A 15,845-nucleotide genomic window follows, 5' to 3' on the forward strand; every position below is an offset into this window, starting at 1 on the left:
AGTGAGAGGAGGCGAGCCCCGCTGTGTGGAGAAGGAGGAAGAGGAAGTCAGAGAGCACGGTGATTGTAATCAGATGCTTACCGAGCTCTTTGGGAGCCTCAGAATGCAGAATTAGGCCAGTGAGTGGAAAGTCCAAAAAGAACTTTGTTTCAAGTAAATCTAATGTTGGAACAAGCTGCCTGCGAGCTCCAGAACCCCAGTGCAGAAGATTGGGAAGAGGTGCTGAAGAGTGGCTCTGAGGAAAAAAGCTTGGCCTTTTCTCCTGGTTAGCTTGGAGGCTCAGTGATTCAGGAGGTCACTGGGTTCGTATTTATTGACTGTCGAGGAGAGGTTCAGAAGCACATTTTTGGATAGTAAAGCTTTTGTCCCTCTGGGGAAGATAATTGGGAAATACCTAAATAGAAATCACTTCTGGGCCCAGAGTCCAAACCCTAGTGGGCTAGTCACCTATTACATTATATCTATGAAATCTACTTAGGAAAGATATTCAAGGGTCCTATCTCTCCAAGAGTGTTCAGAACCGTCTATTCTCCCATGTCCTTTTGTGGAAAGTTGAATAATGATTACCTCTTGCCCTTTCCTTTTTTCTTTTTCTTTTTAGTTCTGGAGAGTCTTAGCTTCTGGGAGGAAGTCAGAGGGATCGTCTCGGGGTCAGAGCTGGTAACAGGATTCCCTTGTACCTTCAAGGTGCCAGGCCTGCCACAGTACCTCCAGAGCCTCACCAAATTAGCCCTCAGGGCGATGTGGGTGGTGTTGGACAAGACTAGAGAGCAGACAGTGGATGTTCCGGTCACCTTCTCACAGCTGCTAGAGTCTTCCTTTCCTGAAGTCCGCTTGCTGACACTGGAATCCCTGTTGGAAAAATTCTCATCAGTAGCTTCTGGACCCGGAGAGAAGAGACTGCCATCCTTGCTGGGCCATATGGAAGAGAAGTTTCTACTGTTGGCAATGAACGAGAACCACCCGGAATGCTTCTGTAAGGTAAAGTCTCTGACAGACTGATGGTCCCCTTCCACTCCCCACGTTCAGGAAGATAAGATGGGTTTGGACTCTTCGTATGGTAACGTACAGAAGGGCACTAAGCAAAGTCATTGATGTTGGTGGCATTGATAGCACAAATCAACTGAAAACAGCATCCTCTGGGATGCTTAGGAAACATCATAGAAAATTAGCTATATCTATAGCTACATTAGCTGTATCTGTAAATGTTTCAGAGGTCATCTTTGCTGACATACCAATTTGGAGACAGAAGGCCACCTGGAAAATATAGTCAAAAGTAAAGGGCAGTGACTTGGGAATCTGGGCATCTAGCACAGATCGTGGGTTACTAGGAAGTTTGTTACTGCTTCACACTACCTCAGTCTCTCAGAAGCACTACAGGGAAATGAAAAGTCAGTGGGAGCCTTTTGAAAGATAGACCCCCATGTCAGTATAGGCAATTATTATTTAGCAGCTGGAGTATTTTGCCTGAGTGTATCTCTCTCTCTCTCTCTCTCTCTCTCTCTCTCTCTCTCTCTCTCTCTCTCTCTCTCTCTCTCTCTCTCTCTCTCTCTCTCTCTCTTTCCCTCCCCCATCTTTTTTCTTTTTTCCCCATGGATTGGGCTTACACAGACACTGAAGATTCTCCACTGCCTGGACCCCAGTGAGTGGCTTCCCCAGACAGAGCACTGTGTTCATCTAACCCCAAAGGAATTCTTGACCTGGACAATGGATATTGCTTCCAATGAGAGGTTTGCCCCCAGTGCCCCCTGTACAAGTAGACCGGCTGTGTGATCCCATCAGTCATACAGTGAACCTGTTCACAGTCCTGGCCTAAGGGGTCAGGCCCTATATTTCTTTCTAAACTTAAAACAACAGATGATATCAGAGTTTTATATTAAAAAACAAAAAGTAATTGCTTCTAGAGTCATTTGTATGGCCATAAGGTGGAGATGTCCAGATCCACATGGATCACATACTATCTGCAGAAACCATCTGTGTATGAATTTATTTGATTTGAAGTGGTGTGTATATGTGTTTTCTTACTCTTTCCAGGTCTGAAGTTCAGAGTGTGGCTCTGAGGCTTGCCTCCAAAGTGATTGCCTACCACTTGCAAACACATGAAGAGGTAAGGCTGACTCTGTGCCTGTCCTGGGGCCTGGGTTTTTGTGCTGTTAATTACCCGGAGGGTGGCAGTAAAAGTCAACTGTCCTAGCAGGCAGAATCACTGTGACCTGTGTTTTGTGGCCTCTACAGAAAGATTGTTCCTATTGATTACTCACTCAGGGAATAACTAGTGAAGGCTCCTTAGTGCCCACCTTTCTTTTCTCTTGTTTGGGGCATTTTTTACTAGAGTCCATGAGTATAACACAGCCTCCCCAACACGCATGTCCATCATTTTTCACCCATTTTTGTAACTAGACCATTTAAAGAAGAATAAGGAAGTCAATTCCAAGAATACTTAAAATTGCAATCTAGTGAACTAAGAATGAAAATAAATTACTAAGACTTAAATACTCCTCCAGAACATGACCTAGCAGGCTCTGGACAGAGGCCCAAGTGTGTCCCACTGTTTCACATATGCTTTGGGGGTGAAGTCGAAATAAACTAAGCAAAACAACTTCCTGAGAAGATGCTTTAAGATAAACGTGTGCATACTTAGGTGTACATAGGAAAGATAGCCACCATCACAGATTGATGAGTGGACAGGGGCCAAAACTGCAGTGAAATTACACGTTTAAAGATCTTAATCATAACTGAGTGCAATGGTACATACCACCCAGCCCCAGCCTCTCAGGAGACTGAGAGAGGAGGATGACTTGAACCCAGGAATTCAAGGTCAACCTGGACAATATTGTGAGACCCTTTCTCAAAGAAGAAGGAGATTAAAGATCTTGATTACACATTTCCATACTGCAATAGGAGTGGCATACACTGGATTCTGAGTCCTTACAATAAAGTACTGAGATAGGTGCTGAAGACGGAAGGGTGACAGAGACCAGAGGTGCAGTCTAGTGAGAAAGAGACCATGAATGACCACATCACATGTAGGGCTGCAAGAACGCAGAAGTGAGAGTCTGGGAGCTGAGGAAGGCTTCGCAGAAGGAGGTCGTTACATTCGGGGAGCCTGGGGCTGGGCAGCGATTACCAGAGCATGAAAGCTAATGCGCAGAAGAGTTTCCTTGGGCCTGTCGTTCAGAGGCTAGCCAGGGGGCTGCACCGAGAGGATCACCAGGAGATACAAAAAGCCACCAAAAATGTCAAGAGGTGTAGGGCGAGTGTAGGAAAAGAGATGATTTGCTAAAGAAATTAGGACCCAAAAGAAGAAAACGTCAAATTCTAAGAGTAGTCACAAGACTGTTGAACAAGTCTGTCAGAGACATCGTTCTTGTCTACCACTACTTTAACCAGTAGTTCTGTACATCTTAAAGACACAGACTGGTACTGGAGTGTTTTTTAATGAAAATTGGGTGAGTTTTCTAGGGAGAGAAAAATTGGCAGAACTATAGAGAAACACGTGAAAAAAACTCCTGGGAAAACTCGGTTTCTCTGCGTTGGGAGTTGGAGGCGTCCTCAGGGGCTTAGGGGCTCGTCAGCTTAGTTCCACAGTTCCCGCAGGGAGGCGAAGGAATCAGCAGGTACAGTGCGAACATTTTAAGAGGTTCAGCTGGTAGAGGCAGTATCTTAGTCTGCTGTCTGCTGCTACTATAACAGAATGCCTTAGACTGGGGAGGTTATTAAAAAAAAAAAAGAAGGCTGGTATATTGCTCAATGTTGAGCCCTTGCCTAGCATGTGTGAGACCCTGGATTCAACCCCCAGCACCAAAAAGAAAAAGAGATTTACTTCTGATAGTTCTGGAGAATATATGATAGAATGTGTGTTTGGGTGGGTGTGTAAGTGAGAGAAAGAGAACACACAAAAGAAAACTCACTTTTGTAAAAGAGCCACTCCTGTGACAAGTAACCCACTGTGGAGATGACAGCACTTATCCATTCATGGGACTCCACCCTCATGACCTCATCATGTCTCAAAGGTCTCATCTTCCACATAATACTGTCACCACAGCAGTTAAATTTCACCATGACTTTTAGAGGAAGCATTGAAACCATAGCAAGAAGTATATCTAGTACAATAATTCCCTTTCTAGAAAAAGTGAAAAAACAAAGCATAAAAGATGGAAATGATCCAAGTGTCCATAAACTCAGAATGGAATATTACTTGGCCTAAAGAGCACTAGAGTGCTGACCCATCCCACAGCATGGATGAACCTTGGAACATTAACCTGAGTGAAAGAAGCCGTCACAAAAGACCACATATTGAATGATCCCATTTACATGAAATCTCTAGAAAAGGCAAGTTCAGAGACAGAAGGTAGACTAGTAGTTCTTTAGGGCTGAAGGATGGAGGATGGAGGAGAGATAGCTAAAGGGCACAGGGTTTCTCTTGCTGGTGATGAAGATGTTCTAAAATTGGCTGAGTAGATAGAAACATTTACTGTTTGAATATTACATAATGTGTACATATATTGAAACATCATGTGGTACCCCATAAACATGCAATTTTTATGTTTCCATTAACATTTTAATTTTTTTTTTAAAAAGCAAGATATAACTTTGAACAGTTCTACACAACTATAATCCCAGCTCTTTGGATGTTGAGACAGGAGGATTTCAAGTTCAAGGCCAGCCTGGGCAACCTAGTAAGACCCTGTCTAATAATAAAATTAAAAAGGGGTAGGGATATAGCTCTTACATTGCATAGCATACACAAAGCCCTGGGTTTAATCCTCAGTACCAAAAAAAAAAAAAAAAAAGTACCCAAAATATAGTAATAAAATGGAATGTAGTAGCTGTACATATTTCTGAATATACCAAAATTCACTGAATTGTTCACTTTAAATGGATGGATTGTGTGGTATATGATTATATCTCAGTACAGCTAATACTATTAAAAACAATGGGTCTGTATTTAAATAGAGTATCAGGATAGTGCTTTCAAATATTATAACACAAATTCATAAACACTGTGGCTTAACTCAGGTAGAAGTAGATATGACTGCTTGAGTGTTGGGCCCCAAGCCTTTCTACTTTGAGGTTCTCCTCTCCTCAACATGTGGCTTCCATTTTGTCCTATTTAGCTAGCAGGCGGGGGAAACCCAGAAAGCAAAGATCATGGGCATTTCCTAAGGCACTGCCCAAATACCACTTCCAGTGACATCCCATTAGTTGGAATGTAGTCATGTGTTGCTTTACACATGAAGGAGGCTGGGAAATACAGGGTTCAGCTGGGTGCCCACAGGCCCAGCCAAAAATCTGGGGTTCTGTTCCTAAAGACAGGAAGAATATCTGGTTACTAGGGACAAAAAGCTGTTATTTGCTGCCACAGACTTCCCCACAAATTTTGGTCTTCAGCTACTCAATACACCAGTGTTTCACCAACGTCAGGAAAGACTCGAGGTACTTACTCTCTCCTTAGAGTGATTCTATAGTTCTGAAAGACAAGTCAGGTTTGCTTTCTTAGCTTGATGTACCTCATCCTTCCTCCCGCATTGGCCCCCGGTTTCCTCTTCAGGAATGCTGATAGGTACCTTCTGTGCTTTCAGAATAGGGTCTCAATGGCCCCTGAGCTGAAGCAGTGGGTCCAGCTGGTCGTCTTGTCCTGTGGAGACCGCCTCCCGACAGCGTCCAGGCTGGCGGCCGCCGGGGTCCTCACTAGCACTGCGCCACTTTTCCTCACTAATCCCCGGCCCATTCTTGGTAAGTGTGCTGGGGCTGGGGGACGCCTGTTGTACCAGAGTCGCTGAACACATGGGTGGATTCTCCGGGCTAAAAGAGAAGGGAAGGTGACAAGTGGCAGTGTGCTCCAGGTCTTCCAGTGCGTCCCTCCCGTTTGTCCTCTAGTCAGTTTTCACCTCCAGCCTCTAGGCCTCTTTTCTTTCAATCTAATCCTCCAAGCCATTCTCTGTGGAGATTCCAGAGAGCCTCTGTGGGTTGTGTGAAATGTAAATCTGGTTATTTCTGTCCACTGCCGACAGCATGGGTCCATAGGTTCTCACTGCCTTCCGGAGAAAACCTAAGCTCCCTTACACATGGCTCACAGGCCCTCTGTGCTGCCCCTGGCCCAGTCCTCCTGCCTCATCACCCACCTCTCCCCACACAGGCCCTAGGTGTCAGCAGTTGTCCCTCAACAAACCACTGCTTGACTGGCTTTTATTTGTCTTTCGAGTCTAGTCCTAACCATCCCCTCTTCCAGGAAGCCTGTTCCATGATTAGGTGAGACACATGGGTCAGTGTGCAGCTGTGGCAGCGAGGAAGAAGAGGACAGGCCACAAAGACAGTTAGGAAGCACAGTCTCGGGGCTTGATGTTGAGGTTAGGGTTCAAGGGCGACCTCAGGCATCCAGCTGAAGTCACTAGATGGGCTGCTGGTTTCTTTCACGACACTTACTTTGAGTGTCCTTGGGACATGGAAGAGGAGATATTTTGAAATCTAATGGACGTATGGGTTCTAGCTGGCGTTTAGCCACGTTCTCACCCCCTGCCATGTCCCTTTCCTCCCTGCCGCCTACTGTGCCTCAAGAGCAATAATTAAGAAAGAGCATCATGTGAATGAGGGTGAAGCAAACCAAACTTGAGGAAATTGTCAGGAATTGAAAAGCATAAGGGGTTTTTTGTTTTGTTTTAATTTTTTAATTGTGTTGTTTTGGTTTTAAACATAGGTTTAATCAAAGGAGAGCCATGCTTCAGTCCCCACCCCTTCTCTCCTGCTGTGTGTAATGCTGTATTACCATGCTCTGCTGTGCTTCCCATCTTTCAGTGGAATTCTGTTTTTGTTTACTGCTTCTATGCACAGCCCTCAAGCAGAAGACATGGTTCCTGCCTCCAAGGACCATTCAGTATAGTGGTGGAGAAAGATTTCCAGAATAAAGGAAATAACTAGTTTTTAGATGGTAAAATTCAAATCATTAATGTTACAGGAATTCAGACCAATGAGGTGTCTCATATCCCTGGATCTCTCTAGGAAACAAATTTTTTTTTTAAATATCCTTTCCCTTCTTCTTAGTGACATCTGAGTACTTTTCTTACACCCAAAGAACCTTCAGTGATTGTGATTTAATCATTGGACCCAGAGGAATAAGAGCAAGGATTTTAAACTTTAGTGGGTAGGAATGGGTGTGGAGGGCATGTACCTGTAATCCCAGATGCTTAGGAAGCTGAGGTGAGATGCTCAGTAGATTGAAGCCAGCCTGGCTTCAGACCCCAGAGCCAGACCCCAACTCTTAACAAAATGGGGCATGGATATCCCAGTTCTCCAATAAGATTAATACCTTTTTGCCGCACATCTCCTGGATAACTGGCTACTCTAGCTCTCTTTCACTACAACCAAATAGGTGTAGAATAACCTGGAATTCCTGTGTGGAATTGAGTCCTGGACAAAAGTCATTAATTCGTAATGGATTGCTGATGCTGAGTTCTAGAAATGAGGAAAGACATCAGTGGTGGCTGATAGCCTACAAGAACATGAAAAACAGGTACCGATTAGAAACAAAGGACATAAAAGTGTATGAGGACAGGCTGAAAAGAACTAAAGAGGGAAGGATTTTAGCAATGTAAATGGCCACGTTAAAGAGGAAAATATTAAGAAAGTAGGAATCCTCGAGAACATAGGATGGCTTTTGAGACTGAGTAAAGGGCTGGTGGGGCCACTCAGTAGGAAAGCGCCTTCCTAGTGTGCTCAAGCCCTGGACGTACCCTCATTCCACCAAAAAGAAGAAGTAGCTACTCAACTCTGAAAGACTTGAGTAAAATTTAAAGCCAGATCTGAAATAGAAAGAGAACAAAACCCCAGTGGAACCGTTGGTGTTCTTGGTTTGACTAAAGCATCAGCAACTCTGATAGCAGGTTCTCTGTGGACAGATGAGGAGAGAGTAGACAAAGGGGCGTTCTTGAAACAGATGGTTTTCCTGTTGAAGGAAGAAGCATGCTGGGCGGTCTGCCGAGGGTGGCTCTCCACTGAGACCCTCCATGCACCTCTGCCTGCAAGATAGGTGTCCCATCTGTGAGACCTGTCCACCTCTCCTTCCCTTGTGAAGTCTGTCCCAGGTCCAGTAGTCCTTTGTCATCTTTCCCTATTGTAAGCCGCTGCCAACTATTTCCTCTGTGGGTGCTCATGATCTGTGTTCTGGACTTCCCATTCCATTCTGTTGCTCAGGTGCAGATACCATCCACAGCAGCATCTAGCACAGGCTGACTAGCATAGTCAGGGTCCTGAGGAATGGCAGTAGCTAGTGGATGCCCCTATACAAGTGACATAGGCTGGTGCATTTTTTCATGGGTCCTTTCCCCATTTTCATTTTTGTCCCCAAAGCATAATCTTTTTTTTTTTGGTACTGGGAATTGAACCCAGGGGTACTCTACCACTGAACTACACCCCCAGACCTTTTTACTTCTTATTTTGAGACAGAGTCTCACTAAGGCATTTAGGGCCTTGCTAGATTACCAAGACCTGCCTCAAACTTGAGATCCTCCTGCCTCAGCCTCCTGAGTTACTGGGATTACAGCATGCACCACCATGCCTGCCCAAATCTTGATTGACACTTGGTGGTCAGAATTGATGCATATCAACACTGGGCTAGTTTCTTCAAAGCACTCTTCATGTGTCAAGTTTCATTCTTGAGGATCATGACACTGAGAAGAGCTGGGCCTTACAGACTTTGTCAGCCGGGCAACACCTTCCAGGAGCCTTACTGGTAGTTAGTTGCCACCAGAAAGCCTGCCCCTGCCCCCGCCCCCATAGAATTTCCAGCCCTCCCTGTTAGGACCCTCTGTATCCCAGTGTTGGTCCTATCTTGCCATCCCAAGAAGAAAAGGAATGGCTGCTGCTCATTCAGCGTACTCTACTCCACCATGACTTTAAGCTGTGTTTGTACCCACTTGCCAGGTCTTTACTTGATTTCCCTCTGGTCCCCTTAGAGTTGCAGGACACACTTGCTCTCTGGAGGTGTGTCCTTACCCTCCTGCAGAGTGAAGAGCAAGCTGTCAGAGATGCAGCCACGGAAACCGTGACGACAGCCGTGTCACAAGAAAACACCTGCCAGTCAACAGGTACCTCGTTCTTACCCTTTTGCATTGCTTATTGCTCTAGGACAGGGTTTTCTGTAAAGAGTCAGAAAGTGGGTGTTTTAGATTTTGTTAGCCATTCAGTCTCAATCTCAGTTCTGCCATTTTAGTTGGAAAATAGCCATAAATAATAGGTAAACAAAAGTCCAACTGTGTTCCAATAAAGCTTTATTTACAAAAACAAGGTAGTTTTCCAGACTTGATCTGCTAGTTATGGTTTGCTGACCCTTGCTTAGAACATCCTAGAGAAAAAACTGTATCCTAAAGTAGAAATTTAATAAACAGTGCTTGGTCTTTTGTTAATTATATTGTCATCTGTTTTAAATAAAGCCGGGTCTTGATTATGTGCATAGTTACATAACCCAGGAATCACAGATCCATCCTTTTGTTCCTATGTGAGTTTTTACATGTGACTGACACATGGAAGTTAAGTTGCTCCTCTTTATGTCTTGGCTCCTGATTTGGTAACAGCACTAACCCCAAAGGCAGGGGAGGGGACTAGAAAGAAGAGTGGCCTAGATGGGTAGTTTGGGGTTCATATTCGCATTATAAGTTGTTATAGCCCTGGGTCTTGGGGTTGTCTGCATACTGTGGAAGCAGAAGGGTATTCTGTCCAAGGGTAGAAGGGACAGGAAGTAGGTAGAGTAAAGGCAGGGTCACACATCTAGAAGTGGCTTTCTAGGAAAGTGGCTGCTTTTGTGGAATTGGACTCACTGTGCCTAGGACTGGATGTCCAGAAAGGTTGCTCACTGAGAAGCAAGAATGTCATTCTGTGCCAAAGGATCACAAACTAGCAAAGAAGCTCCCCTTAATGGACAGCTGAATGGAAGAGGAAGAGGCCATTCATGTCTGGAGCTGATTCATGTCTGCATCCTCGTGGCAAGGGCTGCTCGCTGAGGCAGTACTCAGGACTGCACTCCCTAGAGGGTTCCCGGGATGTGGGAACTTGTGGGTATCTGAGTCCTTAGTCATAATGGTCTGGGTGCATATCTCTGCATACAGAGAAGAAACTAGTTTTTTGCATTCTCTCTCAGTGACAATACTTCAGGGCAGGTTTAGCCTGACTGGCTTTGCTGCTTGCTAGGAAAGCATGCAGATGGTGCTTCCAGTAACATAAAGCCATGTTCTTTCAACCCAGCCCCTAACTAGACCTCCTTGGTATCTAAAATTCTACTACTCCCCTTCATTCCTCTTTCCAACTGCAGTCTTTACTTGGATACTCAGAACACTCAGTGAGTGCTCAGTAAATTGTTGGTGGAACATAATACTCAATTTTCCTAGGACCCTCTCCACTGAAGATGGAAAAATAAATTTCATAGTGAAGTCATAATGGACTTCTCTCTTAATCTTTAACCTGCAGTATTTTCCCTACTACTCTCATTTCTTTCAGTTTTTTTTCCAAGTTCATCTATAACAAAAATATATTTCCATGTCCTTCCTTAATACCGCTTGATTTTCTTAAGCTTAGAATATTTCTACTTTAGACATAAAGGTAGCTAAGGACTGAGAATCACCCTTGATTTTTGACTTTAGATGGTTTAGCCAGCTCATTTGCCAGAACAGTATTGCCATGTTTTAGTATCTCAAGGGTATGAAGCAACCGACAGTAACTTCCCCAGTCCTTCAGCATACTAGAATTTTGTATGTAGAATGCACAACTGACAATTTTCTCTTTGATGTTGCAAGTAAGTTATCCCTGTTAGATCTTGAATACCATAAAAATACCTGTTATTTTGTCCCACAAATCAATGGTTTAATAAATGTGATGGTAAAATAATTAAATTATGTTAATATTTAATGTCTTCTTTGAGAAGTCAAAATTGCAATGACAAAATTAAGTTAATTCTCACTTTTCCTCCAAAGAAAGAAACCAGGAACCCTCCATGCAGTAAATACTCTATGCAGTAAATGGGGGCTGGATGCAAATAGAAAGAGCTTTGCTCTTAAAGTTTACTGATGGCCTGCCTGAGGACCAGGAGGTGTGGGGTGCATTCTCACTGTGGGGTCTAGAAAGGGTCTGGAGAGTGGAGCTGTCCAAAGGAAGGAATAAATGGGACACAGATGAGAGCAAAACACTCAACACAAACGGAAAGCTGCAGCCAAACCTGGAGTTGGTCGGGGGAGGGGGGGACTTGGGAGCTGATGGAGCAGCAGCCAGTGGAAGTGTGTGGTCAGAACCCAGGCTGGGGCCAGGCGAAGGAGAGGAGCCGGAATAAAGCTGGGAAGGCAGGAGCAACTAAATGCCAGCCTGCAAGCTCATCCGTAGGCAGCGGGAGGCTGCAGGGGTTTTGAACAGGAGAATAGCATTACCAGGCATGTGTTGAAGGAGCTCTCTCTAGGAGCCAAGCGTAAGATGGATCATGGCTAGCAGTGAGCGAAGGGAATCACAGGGCAGGGAGACCATTTGGGAGCTGGTAGTGACAATCCTCATGAGCTGCCATCAGTGGCGATGGGTGGAGAGGGGAAGATGGATTTGCAAGAGGATGGGGGAAACTCGGCAAGATTCTGGGACTGCTACTTGTGGGAGTTGGGAGAGAAGGAAAGCAGGAGATGAATTCAAGACTTCAAACCTGGGAGGTACCCAGGGGAATAACTGGCTGTGCCTCTGGCATTGATGTTGAGCTATGGCATTCCAGGAACCGGGAAAGGCACTCAGAGACTACAAGCCGCTGTGATCTGGGCACAGTATTCTTTAGGCCTTGGAGAGATCACAGTAGAAACTGAGAGGGCAAAGGGAGATGTTTATCTGTGGTGGGAACAGAATGAAGTGTGCAGGCTCTGCCCTGCCCTGCCCTCTCCAGAACACAGCCCAGCTATCCAGGAGCCCCCTACCCTTAACAGAGCCAGTCATTAGTCTCAGTGGGCACCGGCTACAACCTGTAGAAGAGGCCAGCGTTGATTCTACGCCACACCCTAGCACATGGTTTTGCACACGGTGGCTGTAGGTATAGGTTTGTAGCTTGAATTGGTTGATGATTCTAGAAGACCTAAAGAAATAACTCAGTGCCCAAATAGCCCTCCTGGGGATGGACACATTGTTCATCTTTTTTCCTGCTGGGTTCTCTTGCTCACCCTAACTGGGTCACCTGGAAGCGTGAAACTCACAGCCTGTAAATAACTCTGTCACACCTGAAGTTCCCTCAGCCTTGGCAATCATGAGCTTGAGAGAAGACCCCACAGCAGGCCCTCCCACCCCACCTCCTCCCACTGTGTCAGTCATAGAGGCTACAAAGACGGGACATAAGACATGGCCTTTCTAAGACTTAAGAAAGGGGAATGAGTTTGCAGCTAGAAGAGTATGTGTGGGCAGGGCTCCAACTTTCTCTTGTCCCTGCTCTGACTTCACTTCAAGTACTGAAATGGATAGGAAAGGGCTCTATTTCACGGGCAGTAGACACTCAGGCTGTCCTCTCCACTCAAACAGTTCACTCGCACCTGTTTTATGTGCCATATTGGGTTTAATGTCAGACTACATTTGAACGAGGGCTTCCATGTGGGGAACAAACTACCTGGACAATATTTAAGTTTAAATATTTGTGTGCTTCTCTCTTAGGGGACATTCTGGGTGGGCACAGGGGTCTCTGGAAGCTGGAGAGGCTGTGGGTAATGGGGCAGGGAGGGGCTGCCCTCCTAAACCCCTCTCTCCCTGCTGGCTCTCCTTTTCCTCCCCTCTCAGCCTCAGGCAGGGTTTGCCACTTGACCCAGATGGCCTCCTCTGTGCCCATTTCCATTTGTGATTTGGAAAAAAAGCTGCTGTGGACCAACAGTCTGATACAGGCTTAAAAAGAGAAGCCATTTAAAAAGGAATTGCAAAGGGCTGCAGACTTCATACCCAGGGTCGTTGTTTAGGTTCAAGAGGGCTGACTTCACAGAAGAAACTTTCTAATGAAAAAATGTAAAAGACTTTTGAGAAAGATAGAGAGGGAAGGAGGGGACAGAAACACACATTTAAAATGTGGCATTTTTTTCCTTGAAGTAATAGCTTCAAGTAGTTTTGATCCTACCCTGTTCAGGCCCTTAGCACATAAAAAGTCATGCACAACTTCTCTTTCTCCTACCCCAGAGGAATGATCAGTGGTGTCACATCATACCCCGCCCACCTCCATGACACAGCCACCCTCCAGTGTCTCCCCTTCCTCTGAACCACCGTACCATCTGGGCATCAAATAGCCCTTGCTCTCCTACTCACTTGTCATTTTCTCTTTCATTGCTGTCATTTGATCTCTCCAACCAGCTCATGAGCTTACGAATTAGAGACTGTCTTCTATTAGGTACACAGTGGGTACTCAATTTGTGTTGATGACTTAACTCTTTCACCCCAACCAATCGCTAGTTCCCTAATGAGACTGAGAGTGCCCTTTGAAACAAGAAATCTCTGAAAAAAGCAGACAGATGTTCTCCACTAAACCTAGTTCAGGAGTCACCTCTGGCACTCATGTGTGCACACTGCAGTAGCAATCTTTCTGGCTCACTCACCGTCTGGGTCTTGTCAGCTCAGTGTGCAGCCCTGGAGTTTGGCTTCCGCATCTTACCCTCAGGTTTACGTCTCAGATTACAGGGCCAGGGAGCCAGCCTGGGGCTGCTGTTGGGGCCGTGGACTTGGGTTAACCAGGAGACACTGAAGGAGCCTCCAGGCTTGGCATGACGACGCATAGAGGCTGGGGAGCAATGATGCAACCTGGCAGAGAGGTGGAGCGGGAGTGGGAGACAGACAGCAGGAGACGCTGAAGTTGGAGAACGGGGCGAGGCAGGTGGCATCAAAAGGCTGAGTCCATTCATGTAGGCCATAGCAGGCGGAGGAGGAAAACCAACACTTGCTCAGTTCCCCCCAGATGCACTTCTCCCACCCACACTCTATGCACATATGCCCATGCGCGCGCGCACACACATGCAACACTGTCACCCACACAGCTATGATCCAGTGTGAGATGATGAGCACGTCTCACATGTTCCAACCCTTGAGCAATCAGAGAGGGAGGCTTAGGAGGAGAGATAGGGAGTCCTGGGTCACTGTGACATTTCACAGTGGCCCCACCATGAAACAGCTCAATCAGCAAAGCCTCCAGGCTATAAGGATTTGTGCTGAGTCACAGATGGTTCCACCCTGGAACCTCTAAGGCTGCCCACCAGCTCAGACCTGTAGGGGACCCATGTTTTGTTTGGTTCCTGCCAATTCACAGAGTCTGGCCCCAGAGGGCTCTCCAAGCATCGTCCCCCTCCCCTCCGCCTTTCCATCACTTTCTTTATAATCTAATCAGATACACTTTCTCCAAAGTGGCCCTTCTGTTTTGCAGTGCCAGAGCCAGGCCCCAGACTCAGTTCTATGTATGTAGTAGGTACCTTTCTCTAAAGAAGAGGGGTCCAGGAAAGTTAAGAACCATTCCACTAGAACGTATACTGTCTCCCAGTCGAATCTTTCTCTTCTGATAATTTAAACTTGTTTACCTCCATAAATTCTTTGTGTCTGTTTTTAAATTCTTTCAATTGTTTCCTGACTTCCTTCACTCCCACCTAGATGGCCCATGGATTTTTTTCTCTTGCTCTGCATAAAGCAAGGAGCAATCAGATCAGCATAATCATTCACCTCTTCAGTCACCAAATACTTACGTAGCACCTGTGTACAGGTGTCTAGGCCACCATATCTGCCCTGGACTTGTGCAGAAATCTCGAGCCTGCTCCACTGTTCATGGAACTAATGATTCAGGGACTGTTGTGGAGGGTAAATCAGATGGGGCTGCTCCCCTGCCCACAGTGCTCCCTTGGCTTCACATCTGACTGAGGAAAACCCAACTCCGAGAGCAACACCCCAAGCCCACACCCCAACTAGACCCTGCTACCCTGTCTTTCTCTTTCCCTGCTGTAGCTACTCCAGCCTTCTGGGGGTTCCCCAGCTCACCAAGCTCATTCCAGCCTCAGGGCCTCTGCCTTACCTTCTCCCTCTGCTTAGAATATTCTTCCTAGTCTCACATTTCAGACTCCTTCATACCATTCCTTTCTCAGCTTCAGGATCATCTCCACAGAGCGCTCCTATGGATCACCCAGACTACAGTAACTGCCCTAGTCACCCTGCTGGTTTAATTCTTCACACAGTTTTTAGTTATTATTTGTCATTTAGCATCTGCCTCCAGAATAAAGATGCCAAGAAAGTAGGATTTTTGCCCATTTTGTTCACCGCTATAGTCTCAGATCCTGGCTTATAATAGATGGCTCAGTAAAAATCACTTGTTGGGTGATCAGTTGAATGCAGAATGGAAGAATGTATCAATCAAGGCAGTGAACACAATAAGGAGATTGGTGTTTTTTGAACCAATTTGTGGAACAATGAGGATGGAGCTGTTTGAGTTGTTATGAAATTGCCCTGCAGTGGTAGACCCTGGTTATAGCAGGTGACTACCAGCTACCTTAGGTCCTGCCTCTTCCTTGGAACATTAATTCAACAAGGACCTGATTGAGCATCTACTAAGGGCTCCTGTCTGAAGTCTCGTCACCTCTCCAAGCAGGCCAATGACAGGGCAGGCGTCAGACACATCTTCTCCACACCCTGGATGCTCCTGGCTTACTTGACCTCCTGTAATCCCACAGAACTCTGTGAGACCCTTTAAGCTTTTCTCCATTTTAAAGATGGAGTTGAAGTAATGGGCCCAAAGTCCAATGGAAGATCAGTGTCAGAGCCTGAGTTGAAGGTCAGGTCCCTGTGGTGTCACACCTTGCTCTTCTAAGACAGAGAGAAGAGTGCAAACTAACCTC

General features: G+C 45.8%; 1 protein-coding gene across 1 annotated transcript in view; it reads left to right on the forward strand.

Annotated features, from left to right (window-relative positions):
* The window catches only part of THADA (THADA armadillo repeat containing), a 313,149-nt gene that overhangs the window by 265,082 nt on the left and 32,222 nt on the right, over positions 1-15,845 (forward strand). The window contains 5 exon segments of the mRNA XM_079109756.1: positions 602-981; positions 1,612-1,730; positions 2,035-2,107; positions 5,583-5,736; positions 8,952-9,083. Coding sequence (XP_078965882.1) covers positions 602-981; positions 1,612-1,730; positions 2,035-2,107; positions 5,583-5,736; positions 8,952-9,083 — 858 coding nt within the window.

The sequence above is a fragment of the Sciurus vulgaris genome (assembly GCF_902686455.1).
Source record: "Sciurus vulgaris genome assembly, chromosome: 14".
In the NCBI taxonomy this organism is placed as follows: Eukaryota; Metazoa; Chordata; class Mammalia; order Rodentia; family Sciuridae; genus Sciurus; species Sciurus vulgaris.